Source organism: Blennius ocellaris (genome assembly GCF_963422515.1).
Source record: "Blennius ocellaris genome assembly, chromosome: 17".
Taxonomy (NCBI): Eukaryota; Metazoa; Chordata; class Actinopteri; order Blenniiformes; family Blenniidae; genus Blennius; species Blennius ocellaris.
This window is the reverse complement of record NC_137666.1, coordinates 15706412-15723876: the sequence shown is the minus strand read 5'-3', so window position 1 is coordinate 15723876 and position 17465 is coordinate 15706412. Positions and strand designations below refer to the sequence as shown.

Sequence of the window (17465 nt, the reverse complement as noted above, 5' to 3'; positions counted from 1 at the left end):
AGAGGTCACTTTTTCTCATCTCCGCTGCAAATTAAAGACGTGACCCTTCATCTCTCTCTGCGCGCTCCAAGTCCTTCTCCCCGCTGATCTGATCCCAGCGTCATAATCCGGTTCGGAGGCACGCGCAAGCCCACAGGTAACGCACACGGAAGCACACACAAAAAAAAGAAGCACCCTTTGTGTTGTGAAACTATATAACTTAACCTTCCAACGTGCTGTAATCAAACAAAGGCGAGGCTCCGGTTGGAGGTACGAGCGGCGATTGCATCGCGGCTCACCTCCATTAAACTAAAAACGATCTCCTCCGAACAGAGTTTAAGTCCAAACCCCTGGGATTTTCAAGTTATATTCATGGTTTCATGCTGCTGTTTTTAATCATTGATGGTTGAATCACTGTTGTCTTTATTTCTAGTTTATTACACTTTTTTTTTTTAACTGCAAAAAACTAAGACGAGTTTGACACTGAGAAAAGGAAAATATTCTCCAGTTCCATTCAATACTTGAAAGAGAAGATGATCGATATTCAATATGAATAACGTGTGAAATATCATCAGACTGACAGTAGCATTTATAGAAGCATCACTATGGAGTTCTAGGCTACAAACATCCAGATCAAAAGGTTTAAATATGAAGTGACACTGGGGATGAACTCAGCAGTTATTCATAGCTCTCAAAATACTGGAGTAGATTACTTCTGTAAAGTAATATAGTGAGCTTTAACATAAACCGAGGCCTTGTTTGCACAACAACGATTCAAGCGAAAACACATCGTTTATGCTTTTTCGTTTCAGAAAAGTTTCGCGTTCAGACGACAATGATATACCGCAGTAACCATGTTGGGCCATTCGTGGGCGTTGTTTGTTTGTTTTGAACCAATCATGCTTGTTCTTGTTTACCTTTAACGCATTGAAAAGCTGCATTACCTGTATCCAATAATGTGGATACATTTTAACATGCACAGTTCTGTCTGATATTTATGTAATAGTTGGATTAAACTTTTACATTTTAAAAGTGTTTATATGTACAGGGTAGCAGCTTTCATTATTTTTTTATATGTATTTTATGTATATTTTTTCAACTTTTTCTTCTTTCTTGGACTTGGATATTCTTGTTTTATATGAACCTGTGTCTGCAATAAAGATTATATACTGTAACCGTATGTATATATTTTAAAAAAGTACCGTTCTCATATAAATAGATGTTTTGTGTTTTCACTTGAAAACATCGTAAATGTGTCCTAAGGCCTGCGAGCTTCAGTACAGAAGATGGAGGGAAATTGCATTAGAGTATGGCTAAAATGACCTGATTTAATTTTTTTTTAAAAATAAAACAACCTCCATCAAGCAAATATCTTAATTTCTCATCTTCGCACAAGTGTTGACTGCCGTGCAATGTGCTGCAGGTTCAACAGGAGGGCGAGGTGGGGAATCGAACCACCAACCCTGGGATTCAAAGACAGTCTGATCCTCCAACACGGAGTATTTGTAATCTGTTCCAGGCTTGAATATCTGCACACCACACATGTTTCTCTGATGACTCCTGTTGTTTGGCTGTTGCCAGAAAAGGTGTGTGTGTTTGCAAACAAACAAAAACAAAAGGAGTTTGTTACGGTGTCTTACCAGGTGAGGGCGGCTGGATCTTGACCTGCTTCCTGCTGTCCCCGCCGGCCATGCTGCTGCTGCTGCTGCTGTCCCCTGGCGGCTCCTCTCCCCTCTCCATCTTACACTCGTAGGCAAACAGGTACTGGATGTACTGCTTCTTCAGCGAGCTGGCCGAGCTGCTGGACGTTCCCACGTTCAGGGTGGTGGACAGCTCGCGCCACTTCTTGTTCTTGTTCACCTTTAACGAAGAGCGTCACACCGCGTCAGGGAGGGAAAGAGCTGTACAAGAAGCTCTGAAAGTCAACATGCAGGAAACTGTAACCGTGTGAGTGAATCCAACAGAATCTGCTTGTCTATCATCAGTTCCATCCATTTTTTTTTTCTTTTTCAAAATCTATGTAGACCAGTGTGGCAGAGAATTAATCAAATTTATTTTTCACAATCAAAACTTCTTGGAACTTAATTAAGGAAGATGTTTTTGGTGTAACAACCAAGACCCTAAGAACAAAAAAAGTAACTTCACTTAGTTCGCACAAGCTACTATCGCTACATCACGTACGTCATACAGTAATTCCCACTGGTTAACAGTAATAACTGGTTGATAATAATAATGCATTTTTATTTGTAACACACTGTGTTTTACATGCACTTGGCATTCGTCTATAGAAACACCTGCTGCTCATTCTCATTCTATGACTGATCCACTTGCGGATGTTCCTGTGGTATTTTGTTGAAAGGATTAAGTCTTATTATGAAAATGTGTGTCTTTCCTGAAAGGAAAAAAAAACAAAAAAAACAACCACCAGACAGCAGTGAATACTTTTTTTCCCCCATTTCAGACCACTGTGCTTGTTTGTTTATGCCACTTCATGGAAGACAGTTTCAACAGAAGCCAGTATGGAGCTGGATTTTCAGCTCGGCGCTAAAGCGTGCTGTTCCGTCTATAAAAGACCAGTTTAGGGCTCAGAAGTCTCCATTCAAGTAACAATGAAAAATCTAAAAAAAACTGAACATACTACTTACAATCATAACGCCTCCTGTTTTTCGCGAGTTTTTTGCATCAACCACAGGCTTATTGTTTTTGTTTTTTCCCCCCCTGGTAAACCACATGCTGATGATTTACTCCATGCTCATACTATCCTTCTCATTATAACTCCACACAGACGTAACGGTCACGCGTGAGCATTCCAATGAATTTTTTACATGATGACACTGAATCCAAAAGCTTACAAACATTAAATTATACTTTGAATATTCACATTACTGTATTTAAGCTGTATTTCTGGGACAATTTATGCGTATTTTTTTTCAGTTAGTGATGTCACTCATACTTAAGTACAACTTACACCATGTAATCTACTTAGTCTCATGAGCACAGAGACAATTTGGGCTCATATATAAACATTATTGAGAAAATTGCAGCTATACCACAATATTTGTTTACCATAGTGCCATTTTATAAGCACACACACAGAAACTGAAGGAACAATGGGGTGAATTTGGATTTATGCTCATAGTTTAATGCCAAAAACACAACTTCTGGAGATTTTTGTGTGTGTTGCATCTCTTTAAACATATTTGAACAGGAAGCCTTCAGTTGGCTTCCCACAACATTTATTTGCAGATAATAATTATAATAATAATAACAATAACAATAATAATAATATCTGTAGTGTTCTTAGCTGTGGTAATGTTTCCTCAATTGCTTCTATTGCTTTTGCTTTTAAATTTAATTTATGACTCACTCAGATTTTCCTGCCGTAATTCTGTGATTTATTTTTGTGTGCTTGAAGTGATAAACTTTCCATTAAATACACCCTAATTTGAATGTCACTTTGTGCGTAATGTCACTAATTGCATCATTTCTCGTTGGTAACTTGCAAAACTAAAAGTACATTTCATTTATTTGTGAGAGATGTCACATTGGGTTTTGCAAACTATAACAAGCCTTCAGACTCTGCACTGCCCATCAATGAAAAAAAAAGAAAGTGGTTTGTTTATGAAAATAATTTCTTATATTTTATTTGCAGTTCGTAGAACCAAATACGAACAAATAATTTACAGATCACAAACGATTCGGTTTAAACTACATAGAATTTTCCACATTAGAAGCAAAATTTGGCTAAAAGTTTAATATGAGGGTCGTGAACAGAGTATTCCATTTCATGTTGGGTTTTTTTTATTGTGGGAAAATCTGTTTTGGTTTGAATACCCCTCCCAGGCTTGACTGCAGAAGAAGTTCTTCCAAAAGTTAGGGAGATTATCAGTTTCCTGTCGGAGGAAGGATCCTCCAGGTCTGACCTCCGCTCATCCCACAGCTCAGGATGAACTGGATCTCCTGCTGTGAGGTTCCACTTACCGCTCCACTTTCGTGCTGCACCTCCCCGCCGTCAGGACTCAAGAGTCCCGTGGAAAGTCTTTTCAGAGGAGCAGAGCTTGTTACTGCATTCCTGTGGTTTTTAAATGCAATGTTTGAACTTTTGGCCATGTAGCTTGACTTTGTTTTCCTGTTTCCTTTGGGGTTTTTTTTTTTTTTTTTTTTTTCCCTGTCCTGCTGTTATCATGTAAAGCTTTATAGGTTTTATGTTTTCACCACGTGAGGTCTGACATGCCTGCAGCTGCGTCTCCTGACATTGTAGGTAGGGTGCTCCTAACATCAATTTTAAGCATTGCGTTCTCTCGAGTGCGTCTCTCAACACTCACAAGCACGCCATATGCCGTGCAGCAGGCCTGCACGTTGCTCACGAATACTAAATAGCTCAAAGCTTGTGCGCGGCAAGTTAAAAACGAATCAGCTGCGTGTGAGGTCGAGGCGCCTCGCGAACTGCTCCCTTAAAGTCTGTGGCGGGCGTGTTTTTCCTTCGACGTTACACTTTAATTACCATGGCGAGGCCTCCGATCTCACGGACGGCCATGTACAGCTTCCAGAGGTCCAGCGGCTTTTTGCCCACCGCCGGGAGCTGAGCCACCGGCGTTCCCCGCTCCTCCATGAAGTTCAGGTAGCGCTCCACCCAGCCCCGCCTCTCCGGCTCCATGCCCAGCTCGTACAGCCGCGTGATGCGCTCGCCGCTGAGGGCGGAGGTGTTCGGATTGGGTTTCTAGATTGGGACAGACGACAAGAAGAGGAGACAAGCTGACTAATTAGGAAACACTTTTTTTCCCTCTCTAAGTTGGACTGGAGTTGCGCAAGTAAAACAAGAGCTCAAGTATTAAGTAAGATATGTTGATTTAATATTTCCATAAAATATTTATACAGGCGGATGTCAAATCATTGGAATATTATCATCATACCAAAGTTCATATAAATAAAGCCAAAAGTATTTATTAAATGATGGCTGTGGTAATGGTTAAGAGAATTGGAAAAACATCTCGTCATATTTGACTTCTTAAGATAGAGAGGTTGTATTTTCTTTTTTATTTATGTCTTTCAAGCTCAAGCTATAAAGCAGAACCAGAAAAGTCTGGGAATATTTCCAATAAATCTGAAATATGAGTTTCACTGTTATTAGATTATGTAAAAAAAAAAAAAACTTTCAAATTTCTGCACATGTTCATACCCGTTTAAATGTAATTCACCCTCTGTATATATTTCTATGTTATTTCTGTTTTCTGTTATAAAAACACACTGTGCCCAGAGGGATCATTAAAATTTGATACCATGTTTACACTTTCGGAAAAGGGCCCTCGGTTGAATGCGTTTAAAGCATTTCGTTCATTGTACTCGCTGTGTTCATTTCAAAGTTCATTCACGTCCCTTCAGTTCAAACTGCTGGACGGAGTTTAATCCCACCCAGCGACGTCTGGCTTCGGTCCAGGTTCAAAAACACGTCTGTGGTCTCAGAAATGGCTTTTGATGACATAATTACGCAGTAATCCTTCAAGCTTGTTCATCTAAGTAGCATTGTTTCGGTCTTGTGTACAATTCATTCAGTGTGTGCATCCGTGGAAACAACCGTGGAACTCCGAGTCGGTCTTAAGCCTGGCACACGCTGCAGGGAAATATTTTAAATTCAAAATCTTCACAGATCAAGAGTCCACGCACTTGATGATCACAAATTTAAATATATAGGTCTATGTTCTTCACGCTCAATATTGCAAATCTCACGCAGCCAAACGTGACTTGGATGACAACACGACATCTGGATGTAAACAAAGTGTTTAAACGTGTAAACGGAGTGTTCAGAGCCATCTTTATGATGTAATGAAACAAATCCTCGTCACCGAGGCTTTGAAGGACGTTTCTGTTCTTGTTCTCGACTTGTTCTAAGTCTGTTTAGCTCCATGAGGGTTGATCTGTAATAATGAGCTTAATAATAATGGTCACGTCTGACAGAACTACAGAAACATGGATTTATGGAACGCACATCTCCTCTGCCGTCACGGTGAGGAATTAATATCCCGACACAAAATGCAATCACAGCGGGGAAGCTGCTTCAAAACAAAGAGATGGAAAATATAAAGCTAAAGAAGAGCAGTATAGGAATGAGGAAGTGAAACTGAGTGATCACATGCAGTGCAGGTCGGCTTATACTGTCCAATGAATTAATATCGTATAGATTCATGAAGTCAGGTGTTAACTAGTCTGTAGTCTAGTCTGTCTTTCTGGATTATCCTGTCCCGACTATCCTGTAGTGTGTGCCGGCCTTTACCGGGCTGGAGGGGGTCTTGAGAGGCCAGGGCGGGCTGCTGATGCTGTCGCTGTCGTCCCCGTGGTAGGACGAGAGGCTGGCGGGGCTGGGGGAGAGGGGCGAGGGCACGGGGAGGGCGCCACCCGGGGTGGCGGGCTGCGACACACACTGCTGGGAGCCACTGCTGCTGGTGTTGTTGATGTAGGTGTCCTGAAGCTGTGGAAGAGAGAGCAACACGTCAACATTGCAGGACGGAGACCACGCCACCATGTACTTTGCTATCGACTCTTTAAGATACTGGTTATATCACAGTTCGGAAACAAACTAACCCTAAATACTAAAACACACTTTGAGTTCAGGGGCCACATCCAGCCCGGAGCGTAGACCGTAACATTTACTCTTGGAAATGACTAAAATACCAACTGAGAATCATAGTTAGAGAAACCTTTTGGTGCAAAATGCAGTGAAATGTGCAAAAACTGTTGTTTTATGCTTGTCTTGACAAACTCGCGCAATGTGGCAGCTCGCTTTCACGGTCGCGTCGCTGATATCACAGCTCGGGTCTCAGTGTTGCGTTTTGTCTGCTGCTCTTCAGAAAAACTCCATGGATTTGTTTTTTTTTATTATTCTACTTGTGTGGTTTGGCGGACTGGGTTTGGCCCACTGGCCTTATGTTTGACGCTCCCGCTCAACAGTTTGAAGTGTGAGAGCTTGAATCACAAAACTGACGGCTTACTTATTTGCAACGCAATTATCACAGCATGTTAAAATAGCTGAATCCTTTAAAGATCAGCAACTGTCACAACTGTTTAAGTTGTAAAATAAAGCTTATTTGATTGTGTTTACCCTATAAATTCATCTCTCGAGTTTGTGTTTTTAATTCCACTTACTGTATGTCTTTCCTCTCAAAGATTAAAAGAGAATATGATGGTGGGACCAAGCAACCCCCCCCCCCCCCCCCCCCCGACCCCCTTATACTTCCTGCTGCTGCATGTTTATCCAACAAGATGTTCAACATATATTCTTCTCCACAGATGTTTAACCAATAAAAAGCATTAAATTACCGTTCCTCCATTACAGATCACACGGATGTTTATTAACCTATTAAAATGGAGATAAGGTTTTCTCACATTTCAAAAGGAAACAGATGAGTTTTGGTGTAAAATGATTATTTTGACCTCGCGCAGAAACGACTCGCATACACTGTTATGAGCGCTTTGGATGTTATGGGCACAATGTTCCCATCAGTCATGATCTTATTGCACATTGCATTGTATGCACGTTCATGCACAGCTGTTAGCTTGCTGGTTAAGGTACACAGTGAGTATATGTTTGCGTGTAAGGATCTGGATGAGTGAGCAAACAGGCATGGAGATCAGTGTGTATCTGTCAATATAGTCGATGAGCATGTGTGTTCACGAACGCTGTGACAGACCTCACAATAAGTAAATCACTTCATCTTGGCCTGCTGCAGAGTGTGTGTGTGTTTGTGTGTGTGTGTGTGTGTGTGTGTGTGTGTGTGTGACACTGTGAAAGCAGGAACAACAGCTTGACAAGTGCTTCTGGTCTGTGTAAAGACTGCTCATGTCAGCAAAACCTTATCTTTTGCCTCTCTCTCTCTCCATTTCTCTCTCTCTCGCACTCTCTTTCTCGTTTTGCCTCTCTTGGCAGACAGATCATCTCTTTTGGGAGCACTGGGGGTCTTTCTGGCTGCTCTGACTGCCTTAAATAATTCAAAAGGCCCTACCACCGTAATCAGCAAAAGAAAAGACAGGAATTTGGAGGGAAAAGACGTGTAGTGGATGTGATCGAGGCGTACGTGTGTGTGTGTGTGTGTGTGTGTGTGTGTGTGTGTGTGTGTGTGTGTGTGTGTGTGTGTGTGTGTGTGTGTGTGTGTGTGTAAGAAAGCAGAGTTGCAAAAACAAGAGGTGGGGGTGTAAAAAGAGCAAAGAGCAGAGTTCTGTTGTTGCTGAGCTGAGCCGAGACGCGATTGTACAGCAAAATGAGAAGTCAGCATTGTGTATTGGGACTGTGTGTGCATGTGTGTGTACTGGTGAAGCAGTGTTCAACACAAGGCTGGTGTGTGTCTGAGTGTGCCAGAGACCCAAAAAAAGGATATGGTGTGTGCGTGTTTTTCTGTGCATGCGTGTGTGCACTCGCAGTGTTTATGTACATGTGTGTACTGCAGATGATGCCCCCCCCCACCACACCCAACCACCCTTCTCCTTGTGTTTGTCTCTGCCATAACATCAGCACGAACAGAGTGCTGGGGGGCAAAAAACAAAGCGATGAAAACATTAGGAATGGTAAATGTTAAACAAATCATTAAATATGGTGAGAAAACAACGGAGAAGCGGTCCACTGTGCTGAGGCAGCATATGGTCTTCAGCTTTGGTTCGCTTCATTAAGGACGAGAGATCAACAGAAAAGATGGAGAAAACAAAACAAAACAAAACAAAAACAAACAAACAGCAGATCAACAGCGGGGGGGGGGGGGGGGGGCTGAGGAGGTACCTTTGGTTTGTGAGGCTCATTGGCGGGGCCGCTGTCGTCTTTGATGTCCACTTTGGGTTTCCCGTCTGGACTGGACACTCCGTCTCCCGACAGTCCGGCGGGTCCTTCAACAACAAGGTGGACGGCATTCATATTAAACTTTTCTGAGGGATATAAAAACTTGCGAGCAGTCAATAAAAAAAAAAAAAAACAATCAGAGGGAGACGTCTGTTGGCAGACACGGAGTGAACTCAACAAAGGCTTGTTTACAGGGGAGGGCTGGTGGATACACCTCCACCGTCTGCGTATTGTTGCTTCAGCAAAATTACTTTCATTGTCGGAATGGGAGAAAATATATTTGCCCTCATAGCGATAAACATCGCCAGGACATCAATAACATGTGTTTTGAATTCACCTGAAACACACTCACACAATGCACTGGACTCATAGGTCCCCGAAATACACGACAAGGATTTTTTTTATTTATTTATTTTTTTTTGGGTTGTCGTTTCAGGAAAGTTTTGGGTTTACACGGCAGAAGAAACGCTGAAAATTGTGTAGTTTTAATGTTGGGCCACTAGTGGATGTTGTTGTTTGTTTTTGTAATGAAGCAATACATGCACACACACACACACACACACACACACACACACACACACACACACACACACACACACACACACACACACACACACACACACACACACACACACACACACACAGACACAGACACAGACACACACACACACACACACACACACACACACACACACACACACACACACACACACAAAACAATATGCTATAAACATTAAAAAAGAACACGAACATTCATATGGACAACAATGTTGTTGTTGGATTGCTTTTACGGGTGACCGTCGACTATAAAACCACGTCCCAGGAGAATACGGAGACCGGGAGTCGTGCCAATATGGAGGCCGTGACTGTTGTTTCCACGCGCACGTGTGAAGAAATACTATTTACTACTGTGTGTGCAGTAGCAGCTTCTCACCCGTTTACACACAGCATTTTTGAAAAGTTCCACCTTGGGAGCCGTTCTCAAACAGTTGTGTTTCCAGTGGTTCGTTGCCGTGAGAACACACCCACACACACACACCCAATACCCAACAAGTGTTTTGCGTTTTCACTTCGCAGGGCCTTCGTAAATCAGACCTGGAGCTTCCCAAGACAAGATGACCTCACCTCGTTTTTTTTGTTTTGTATTCTAACCCATTTTAACGGAGTAAACTGCGCCCTCTCGGTGTGAGCCGAAAGCTGCTGGATGATAGCGTGCGGAATGTCACACAAGTGAGACAATGTGAATCAGTTTAATTTCTCCCCACAGTTGAAATGCTGGCGGTCTTTCTGTCTGGCGTTCTCAAGGCCTCTCTCAAGTCCTGTCCGGCCACTTCACCTCAAATGGAAGAATTTAAAAAGCGGCGTATTTAACGATGGCATCTTTTGGGAAGACGTGGAGAGAAAACGAGATAAGGCTCCAGTAAAAGCAATCCGCCGTGCCCTCTGGACTCCGCTTGGGAGGAACCCTGCGTGTTCTTGCATATTCAAGAGTGGCAGTGAAAACCAAAGGTTCGCATTCATCCGACGCTTCCTCACAAAAAAACATTTGTTTCTGTTTTCAAAGACGTCTGCGTGCCTTCATTAGATTTTCTAATTGAAAAAGAGTTACAATCTTTAAGACTGCTTTTTCATTGTGCCAGCTGCATAATTTGTATTAAAAGAAAAGAAGAGGGTCCTTGAATACAAGGCTCCACTCTTTATTTTTCCCTCGCGAGCCGGAGCACTGTGGGAAAACTAATGGCTTTTTACCGTGCCCAGGGGCAAACCAGATGAGTTTTGAGAAACCTTGGCACACTAATTCGTTTGAAGTTTTCCAAATGTCACGCATTCTGATATTTGGTTTTGAATAAAAGCTGCCTTTCAATTTTTTTTTGTTGTAATTTCCTTTTTTTTTTTTTTTTGGAGCCACGGTGCTTGCCGATGTGCGCTTCGCAACAATGCAGCGGGGTGAAAGGCTGGAAGAAAAACTGATGCACCACATTAATCTTTGCTCACTGGAGGGCCAGCTCTGCAGGAAGAGTAAAAGCAGGCAGAAAGTAACCAGCAAACTCTTGATTTCTTCGCCTTTTCACTCTTTCCTGACCCGTCTCCGACTCCATCTCCGCGACTCTGAATGGAAACAGTCTGGGGGAGGTCCTGTATACACTGATATAAACACATGATTTGATCTCGAGTGGCAGAGCTGTATACGGTCTAATACGAACCAAACGGGCAGTGATTCAGGTCCCCCTCTCTTTTATCCACATGTAATCTGTGGCGAGATCAAACTTGTATAGGTGGGGTCAGAGCTTCATTTTAAATCTTGGATATCTGTTTAAGGCAGGTAGTGAGAGGTTGTGTAAATAGGCTTGACAGCAGGGGAAAGCGGAGACAGTTTACACAAATCATCTCCCGGGCCTGGTGTGTGCGTGTGTGCTTCACCTGCTGGAACTTGAATTGTAGGAGAGTTTCATCTCTCCGTGTGTCATTTTAATGACCCGATAAGGGCATGTTCAACTAAAGGCTTGTGGAAGCTATACACACACACTCTACAGTGAGCAGGTTCATGAGTCATGCACGATCAGGCAAAATACTGGATCAGTGGACTTGCAAACACATATTAAATAACGCGCAATGCGATTTACTCAGTTTGCATTGTTTATCATTTAATGCTTTTTAACACATTTAAAAAGGAGGTTCAGATGAGCTCCGGCTACAGTCGAGATTATGTGTTTATTGGGGTGACAATGTGAAATTCAATATGAAATGAAGAACAGAGAATTACCGAAGTTTCCATAAGATTGGTACTTTTGTCTCTCCGTGAGCCTTAGCGTTGTGTTACGAGCTGTATCTTTGTCTCAAAGGTTCTGTTTTTCAAACTTCTTGTTTGATCCTGAACAGACTCATCATGTAAAGATGTCTGACTGAGTAACATAACATGAGTCTGTATCCAGAAGTTCCCACAAGTATCCCAGTTTTACTAAGACTAATCAACTCAAACAAACATTTCTAAGCAGCTCGTTTCACTTACATTTTCATCAAGTTGTATCTTTTAAAACAATAAACTATAACAGTAATTTCACAATAAAGCTCGCAGGTCACATCTGGCCCCGTATTTATTCTTTCACAGGAAGTTGATTTCCTGTAAAATCTGAAATTAGTGATATAGTCAACTTCATTTACTTCAAGGGCCACATGCAGCCCAAATACATCTCAACTGGGCTGGACCAATAAAATAGTGCCATACTAACCTTTAATTTAAACTTTAAAGACTTCCTTACCAAATATTTACAAAATAACTACAATCTTGACATAGCCAATTTTAATGAAACCGTCTGGTGTTAAATACGGCGAAATATATGAAAAACGTCTCCTATCGCTGTCACATTAAGCAATGTAATGTTTTCACAATACTCTCATGTTTGACACCTACCATAGGTGATAAGAAGGAAGGTCACTCTTGTGCTGGATATAAATGGGAAATAATAAATAAAATATCAAATAATTGCATGCTTTTTGAATAAACAAGTGATCCTTATATTTCCTTGTAGTACAAGTGCTCGATCACAGTGTGCCCCTCTGGAGGTGAGGATGAAATTCATACAAAGATGAAAGTATGAGCCTATTAGATAAAATGAAGTACCTGAAGGTGGCATATTGTAGCCTGGACCTTGTGCGTTGCACGTCACAGAGCCGTTGTTGCCCGCTGGCTGACTGTAGGAGACGGTGCTGGCTTGGCCGATGCCCGGGCCTTGATAGTTGCCCTGCCTACCACACACAGAGGATGAAAGTGTTAATACATTCATACAGAGATGAATGACAGGCTAGAGGGGGAAGAGAGAGAGACAGAGAGAGAGAGGGCGGGAGAGAAAGAGAGACAGAGAGAGAGAGAGAGAGAGAGAGAGAGAGAGAGAGAGAGAGAGAGAGAGAGAGAGAGAGAGAGAGAGAGAGAGAGAGAGAGAGAGAGAGAGAGAGAGAGAGGTATCAGTGGAGAGTGTAGAGGAACAGAAGTCAAATAATCATACTGCGGTGATGTTTGGCTGTCGAAGCCGTTCTCCTTTACAGGTGTAGTAAAAACAGAGTGAAGCATATATCTGAAAAAATCTCAATAAACATCTTCAAACAAACGGTGCTTTTCAAACATTGAATCTGCAGCATTGGAAGAGGAAAGCTCTTCCATTCAACAAATCCTCCCCCTTCTTCCTCCCTCTCTCTATCCCACAAGTCATAATTTAACTAATTAAGGTGTGCTTTCGGAGAGGATCATGTTATTTGTTGTCATGGTAACAGCAGAAATCAATGCCGCTCAACCCCCCCCACCCCACCCCCCTTGTTTTGCTCCCTCTCTCCGGTGGCTCATCACATGGTGATGCAAGTGACATCAGAGGGACTTATCTGCAACCTGCTGAATATGTGTGTGTGTGTGTGTGTGTGTGTGTGTGTGTGTGTGTGTGTGTGTGTGTGTGTGTGTGTGTGTGTGTGTGTGTGTGTGTGTGTGTGTGTGTGTGTGTGTGGGGGGGTTCTATCATTGCGAGGCAGGCAGGCCAAAGCCAGTGTCACGGGGACTGAAAGGGAACACCATGTTTGGAACAATTCAGTCTATCTCCTGCTGACTGAAGATTATCTCCTGGACAACCATATTAAAATAATAAAGGTTGAGACAGAGAGGGTGTGTGTGACTGTGTTTGAGTTGAACCAAAGCAAAAAAAAAAAAAAAACATAGAGGAAAACGACCGAGATGAAATTGACGATCAATCGAGAGAGAAATAAATGGAGGAAGTGAAACACATCAGGCCACAAGGAGGAGTATTTGGCTCAAAATGGGGAGCGGGTTTTTGACGAGGAAAAGAAAAAACACTATCCGGATTTATGTCAGTCAATTCCCTCTTAACTGGCATCTCTCTCTCTGTGTTTTACACACTCACGGAGACACATAATGTAATACCTCATGTTGGAACCGATACACATTGCCTGAGAGGAGGGATCGGCTTGGTAAACCTCCCCATAATCTCATCTCACAGATGTAATTAGTCATAGAGCACGGCTGATGATACATATGTAATCCCTCTATGGGGGCCGAGGTGCACCGGGGAGTTCCATGGCAAAGAAACAAGCACACCAAATCCACGCTTATCTGGCCCCATTTCCCTGTAATGTTGGTGGGGTGCACACTCCGTCAGCGCGGCCTACGTGTTCCCTAAAAAGCTTCGCGTGAGTCAAGACCCCGAAATACATTTACCTTTTGATGCTCGCACCTTGCCGAGCACGTGAAAATGTATTCTGCACGCAAACTCCCACAGAAGGCGGGAGAAATAAGTTAAAAGATGCCAAATGCCTTGGAACCCCACTTATCCATACTGTAAAAAAATGAAAAATAAAACAGCCCTCACTGTCCTGAAGCAATATAAGCACAAGCTCTCGTGTGAACGGTGAAATATCCAAATCAACAACAACAACAGTGGTTGGTGGTTTTCGACTGTGGCGCTCTCCCATTATGACTAATTCATGTCATAAAAAAGCCCATTAGAAAGCACTTGATGGAGGCACCGCACAGCGTTTAATCACACTTAATATATGCATGTGCCGCTATCGAGGGGGGGGGCTGCAAAAAGAAAAAAGAGAAAGGCACAGCACATTCATCTTGCTCTTGGGCACCTTTGTGCCGTGGAAAAGAAAGAAAGAAAAAAAAAAAAGCATCCTGTTGCCGCAGAGAGAGAAAGAGTGAGGAAGATGAAAATGGAGGAAAGAAAAGGAGGTGGAGGGAAATTAAGGCGAGAGGAAGGCTGAGTAGTGTGCCTATGGGTCCCCGGTGGACCGATGGGGGGGCGTATGTTCAGCTCAGGGGCCCAGAGCTGGAGGTAATCGCTGTTCCATGAGGCTGAGTGGAGAGAACACACACACACACACACACACACACACATACGCCATAACACACAGGCTGAGACGCATAGAAACATCCATCCGAACACCGCCAGGCCGGTGCGCTCTCAGTCGACTGTCTGGGAGTGGCCCGAGGAGGGAAAGAGAGAAGCAGAGCACGAAAGCTCTACCTTCTCGCCACGTTTACAGTGCGAGTGCGATCTCAACCGGCTTTGGAGAGTTTTCACACAATACTCAACCTATGAAAATGCAGATTTTCGGACTAAATCTTGAGTTTGAGCGGTACGATTATGATGTATTTTTGAAAGTCGTGGTCACTCGTGCTCACTCGCTGTCATTCTTTTGGTTTGTTCCCACATAAATCCAATGCACGCAATCACTTCTGCTCACTCGTTGCAGACTTATTGTCAATTCAGCCATCAAACCAAACGCTTAACCTGTGCTCATGTTCTTTATGAGAACTTGTACTCACGACAAACGAAATATGTGAACACACACAGGCACACACACACACACACACACACACACACACACACACACACACACACACACACACACACACACACACACACACACACACACACAAACACAAGGACACACACACACACACACACACACACACACACACACACACACACACACACACACACACACACACACACACACACACACACACACACACACACACACACACACACACACACACACACACACACACACACACACACACACACACACACACACACACGCACGCATGCACTCTCTCCTTTCACTATTCAGTTCACATGTGTGAAGGGCATTGGAGAAGGCCACTTTCACACCATGGGCAGAGTGTGTGAGTGTATGTGTGTGTGTGTGTGTGTGTGTCCTTGTGTTTGTGTGCAGGGTGGGTGCCGTTGCCAAGGGGATGCCATGGTTACGAGGTGCCAGCCAACCAGCTGACGGTGTCTCTCTCGAAGTGGCAGCGCCTTTGTCCTTCATTCACGGTGACAGGCCTGGCTGATGCCTCCCAGCGCCGCTAACTGGACGAGACAGCAGAAGCGCCGGGGCTGCAGGGCCATGTGATGGGGCCGAGCTGCCCTCCCTATCGATCCCCCCCACCACCACCTCCCTCCCTCCCTTCAGCTCTCCGTGCGTGTTTAAGTGTGTGCAGACGGAAGAAAGTGAGGGGAAAAAGAGGCAGAGAGAGGCTGCTGGATGGAAGGACGGAGTGGATCGGCTGGAGGCTATGAATTATATATGGACCCAATCTGTTCTCGGGGCAGCTTGGGCTCACTGCTCCTCCAAACTCCTGACTCAACTCGCCATGCACACATACACACCCTCAGACACACACACCAACACTCGCACACAGCGGGTAGACCAGAATAAACCCCCTACGAAAAAAAATACAAATAAAATAAAATAAAAGGACAGCTTTTAACATATTAAATCCAGAGAAAAGCTACTCTTCGCGTCCCCCTCCCCTCCTTCCTAAACATCAAACAGCTCAGGATGGATGGATGGAGGAGAAGCCATTTATTTTGCCCATCTAATGAAAGCAGAGCGCTCCGCAGCGCTGCCAAGACTGCGAGCGACAAAGCGCCACAGGCAGCATCCTCCGTTCTTGACATTCAAGCGCTGCTCTTATTTATTTAGCAAATTTACTTACTAAGGAGGTCAGAAATGAATTATTTGGCGAGGATTTGCCTGGGAGCACTCTCCTCTCCTCTCTTCTTCCAACATTTTTCTCCCTTCAATTTCCTTTTTATTTACAGCCCCCCCCCCACCATTTTTTTTTCCTAAGCTTTGCTCTTCTTCTACTAAGTGCTTATTTTTCCGACAGTTCGCCCGTTCCTATAGCTCCAGGAACTTTTTTGTAGAGTGTCGCCGGCAGCGCTGGAAAGTCATTTGAAAAGCCAATTCTGTCCTCAGAAGCTGCTGCCAAGAAAAGCTTATACCTTTTAATACTTTGTGTTCCCCTCGCTTTTCCAACAGAGCAAAAAAAAAAAAAAAAAAAAAAACCCAACAAAAAAACCCCCCTGACATCAATCTCCAGTCGCTTAAAAAATGTTGTACTTCACCTTCCCCCCTCCGAACAACTCCTCCACAGTGACAGGCTTGACATGGTCCGTGCTGTTTGAACATAATCACACTGACAATTGGAGGCCTGACATCTCCGAAGAGTCACAGCTTCATGACACTTTAACTATTTTCTACATCATCGCGAACAAGTCTAATTTTGAAACTGGGTAAAAAGTGTATAAGCCTCCCCCTGTTCAGTCAGTGTATTTATTCCTTCATGTAAATTTATCTCTTTCCACTGTCATTATCATCAGACACGTCCCCTCGGTTACATTGTTCTCTTCTGGATCTTCAGAGCAGTAAATGAGCTAGAAAACTCAATCCTAACCCATCATGAGTGGTTCAAAACAACTATTATACATTATAAATAGTATATAGAACAAGACTACTTTAGCATTATCAAACATTGCATACTGTAACGTCTATATCAGTTTTTATAACGCCAACGTTATAAAGAACTGAAATCAAGCTCATAACATGTCTCGTCTTAAGAGGAGCAGACACAACAACACTGAGACCCAAACTGAGATGTGTGTGATGCTGCCATGATAGTAACCTCATTTTTAGCAAACGAACATCAGTGTCAGTGTGATTTCACAAAGCATGCAAAAGGCTGCAAATTGCCACTGTTATAGATATTTTTGGACAAATTCACTGGTTTTTTTTTGCTTCATTAAAATTGGCGAGATGTTGATGTTGCGGTAATTGTTGGTACTAATTGTCTCTTGCCACAGAAAAACAA

At 43.2% G+C, this 17465-nt stretch overlaps 1 protein-coding gene across 3 annotated transcripts in view; it reads right to left on the bottom strand.

The window, feature by feature from the left end:
• arid1b (AT-rich interactive domain 1B) overlaps positions 1-17465 on the bottom strand; it is a 227996-nt gene that overhangs the window by 11347 nt on the left and 199184 nt on the right. For all 3 annotated transcript variants that reach the window (XM_080512800.1, XM_080512801.1, XM_080512802.1), the window contains 5 exons: positions 12423-12547; positions 8744-8847; positions 6251-6445; positions 4484-4699; positions 1620-1839 (listed from right to left, as the gene is read on the bottom strand). In XM_080512800.1, coding sequence (XP_080368926.1) covers positions 1620-1839; positions 4484-4699; positions 6251-6445; positions 8744-8847; positions 12423-12547 — 860 coding nt within the window. The remainder of the gene's footprint in view (positions 1-1619; positions 1840-4483; positions 4700-6250; positions 6446-8743; positions 8848-12422; positions 12548-17465) is intronic.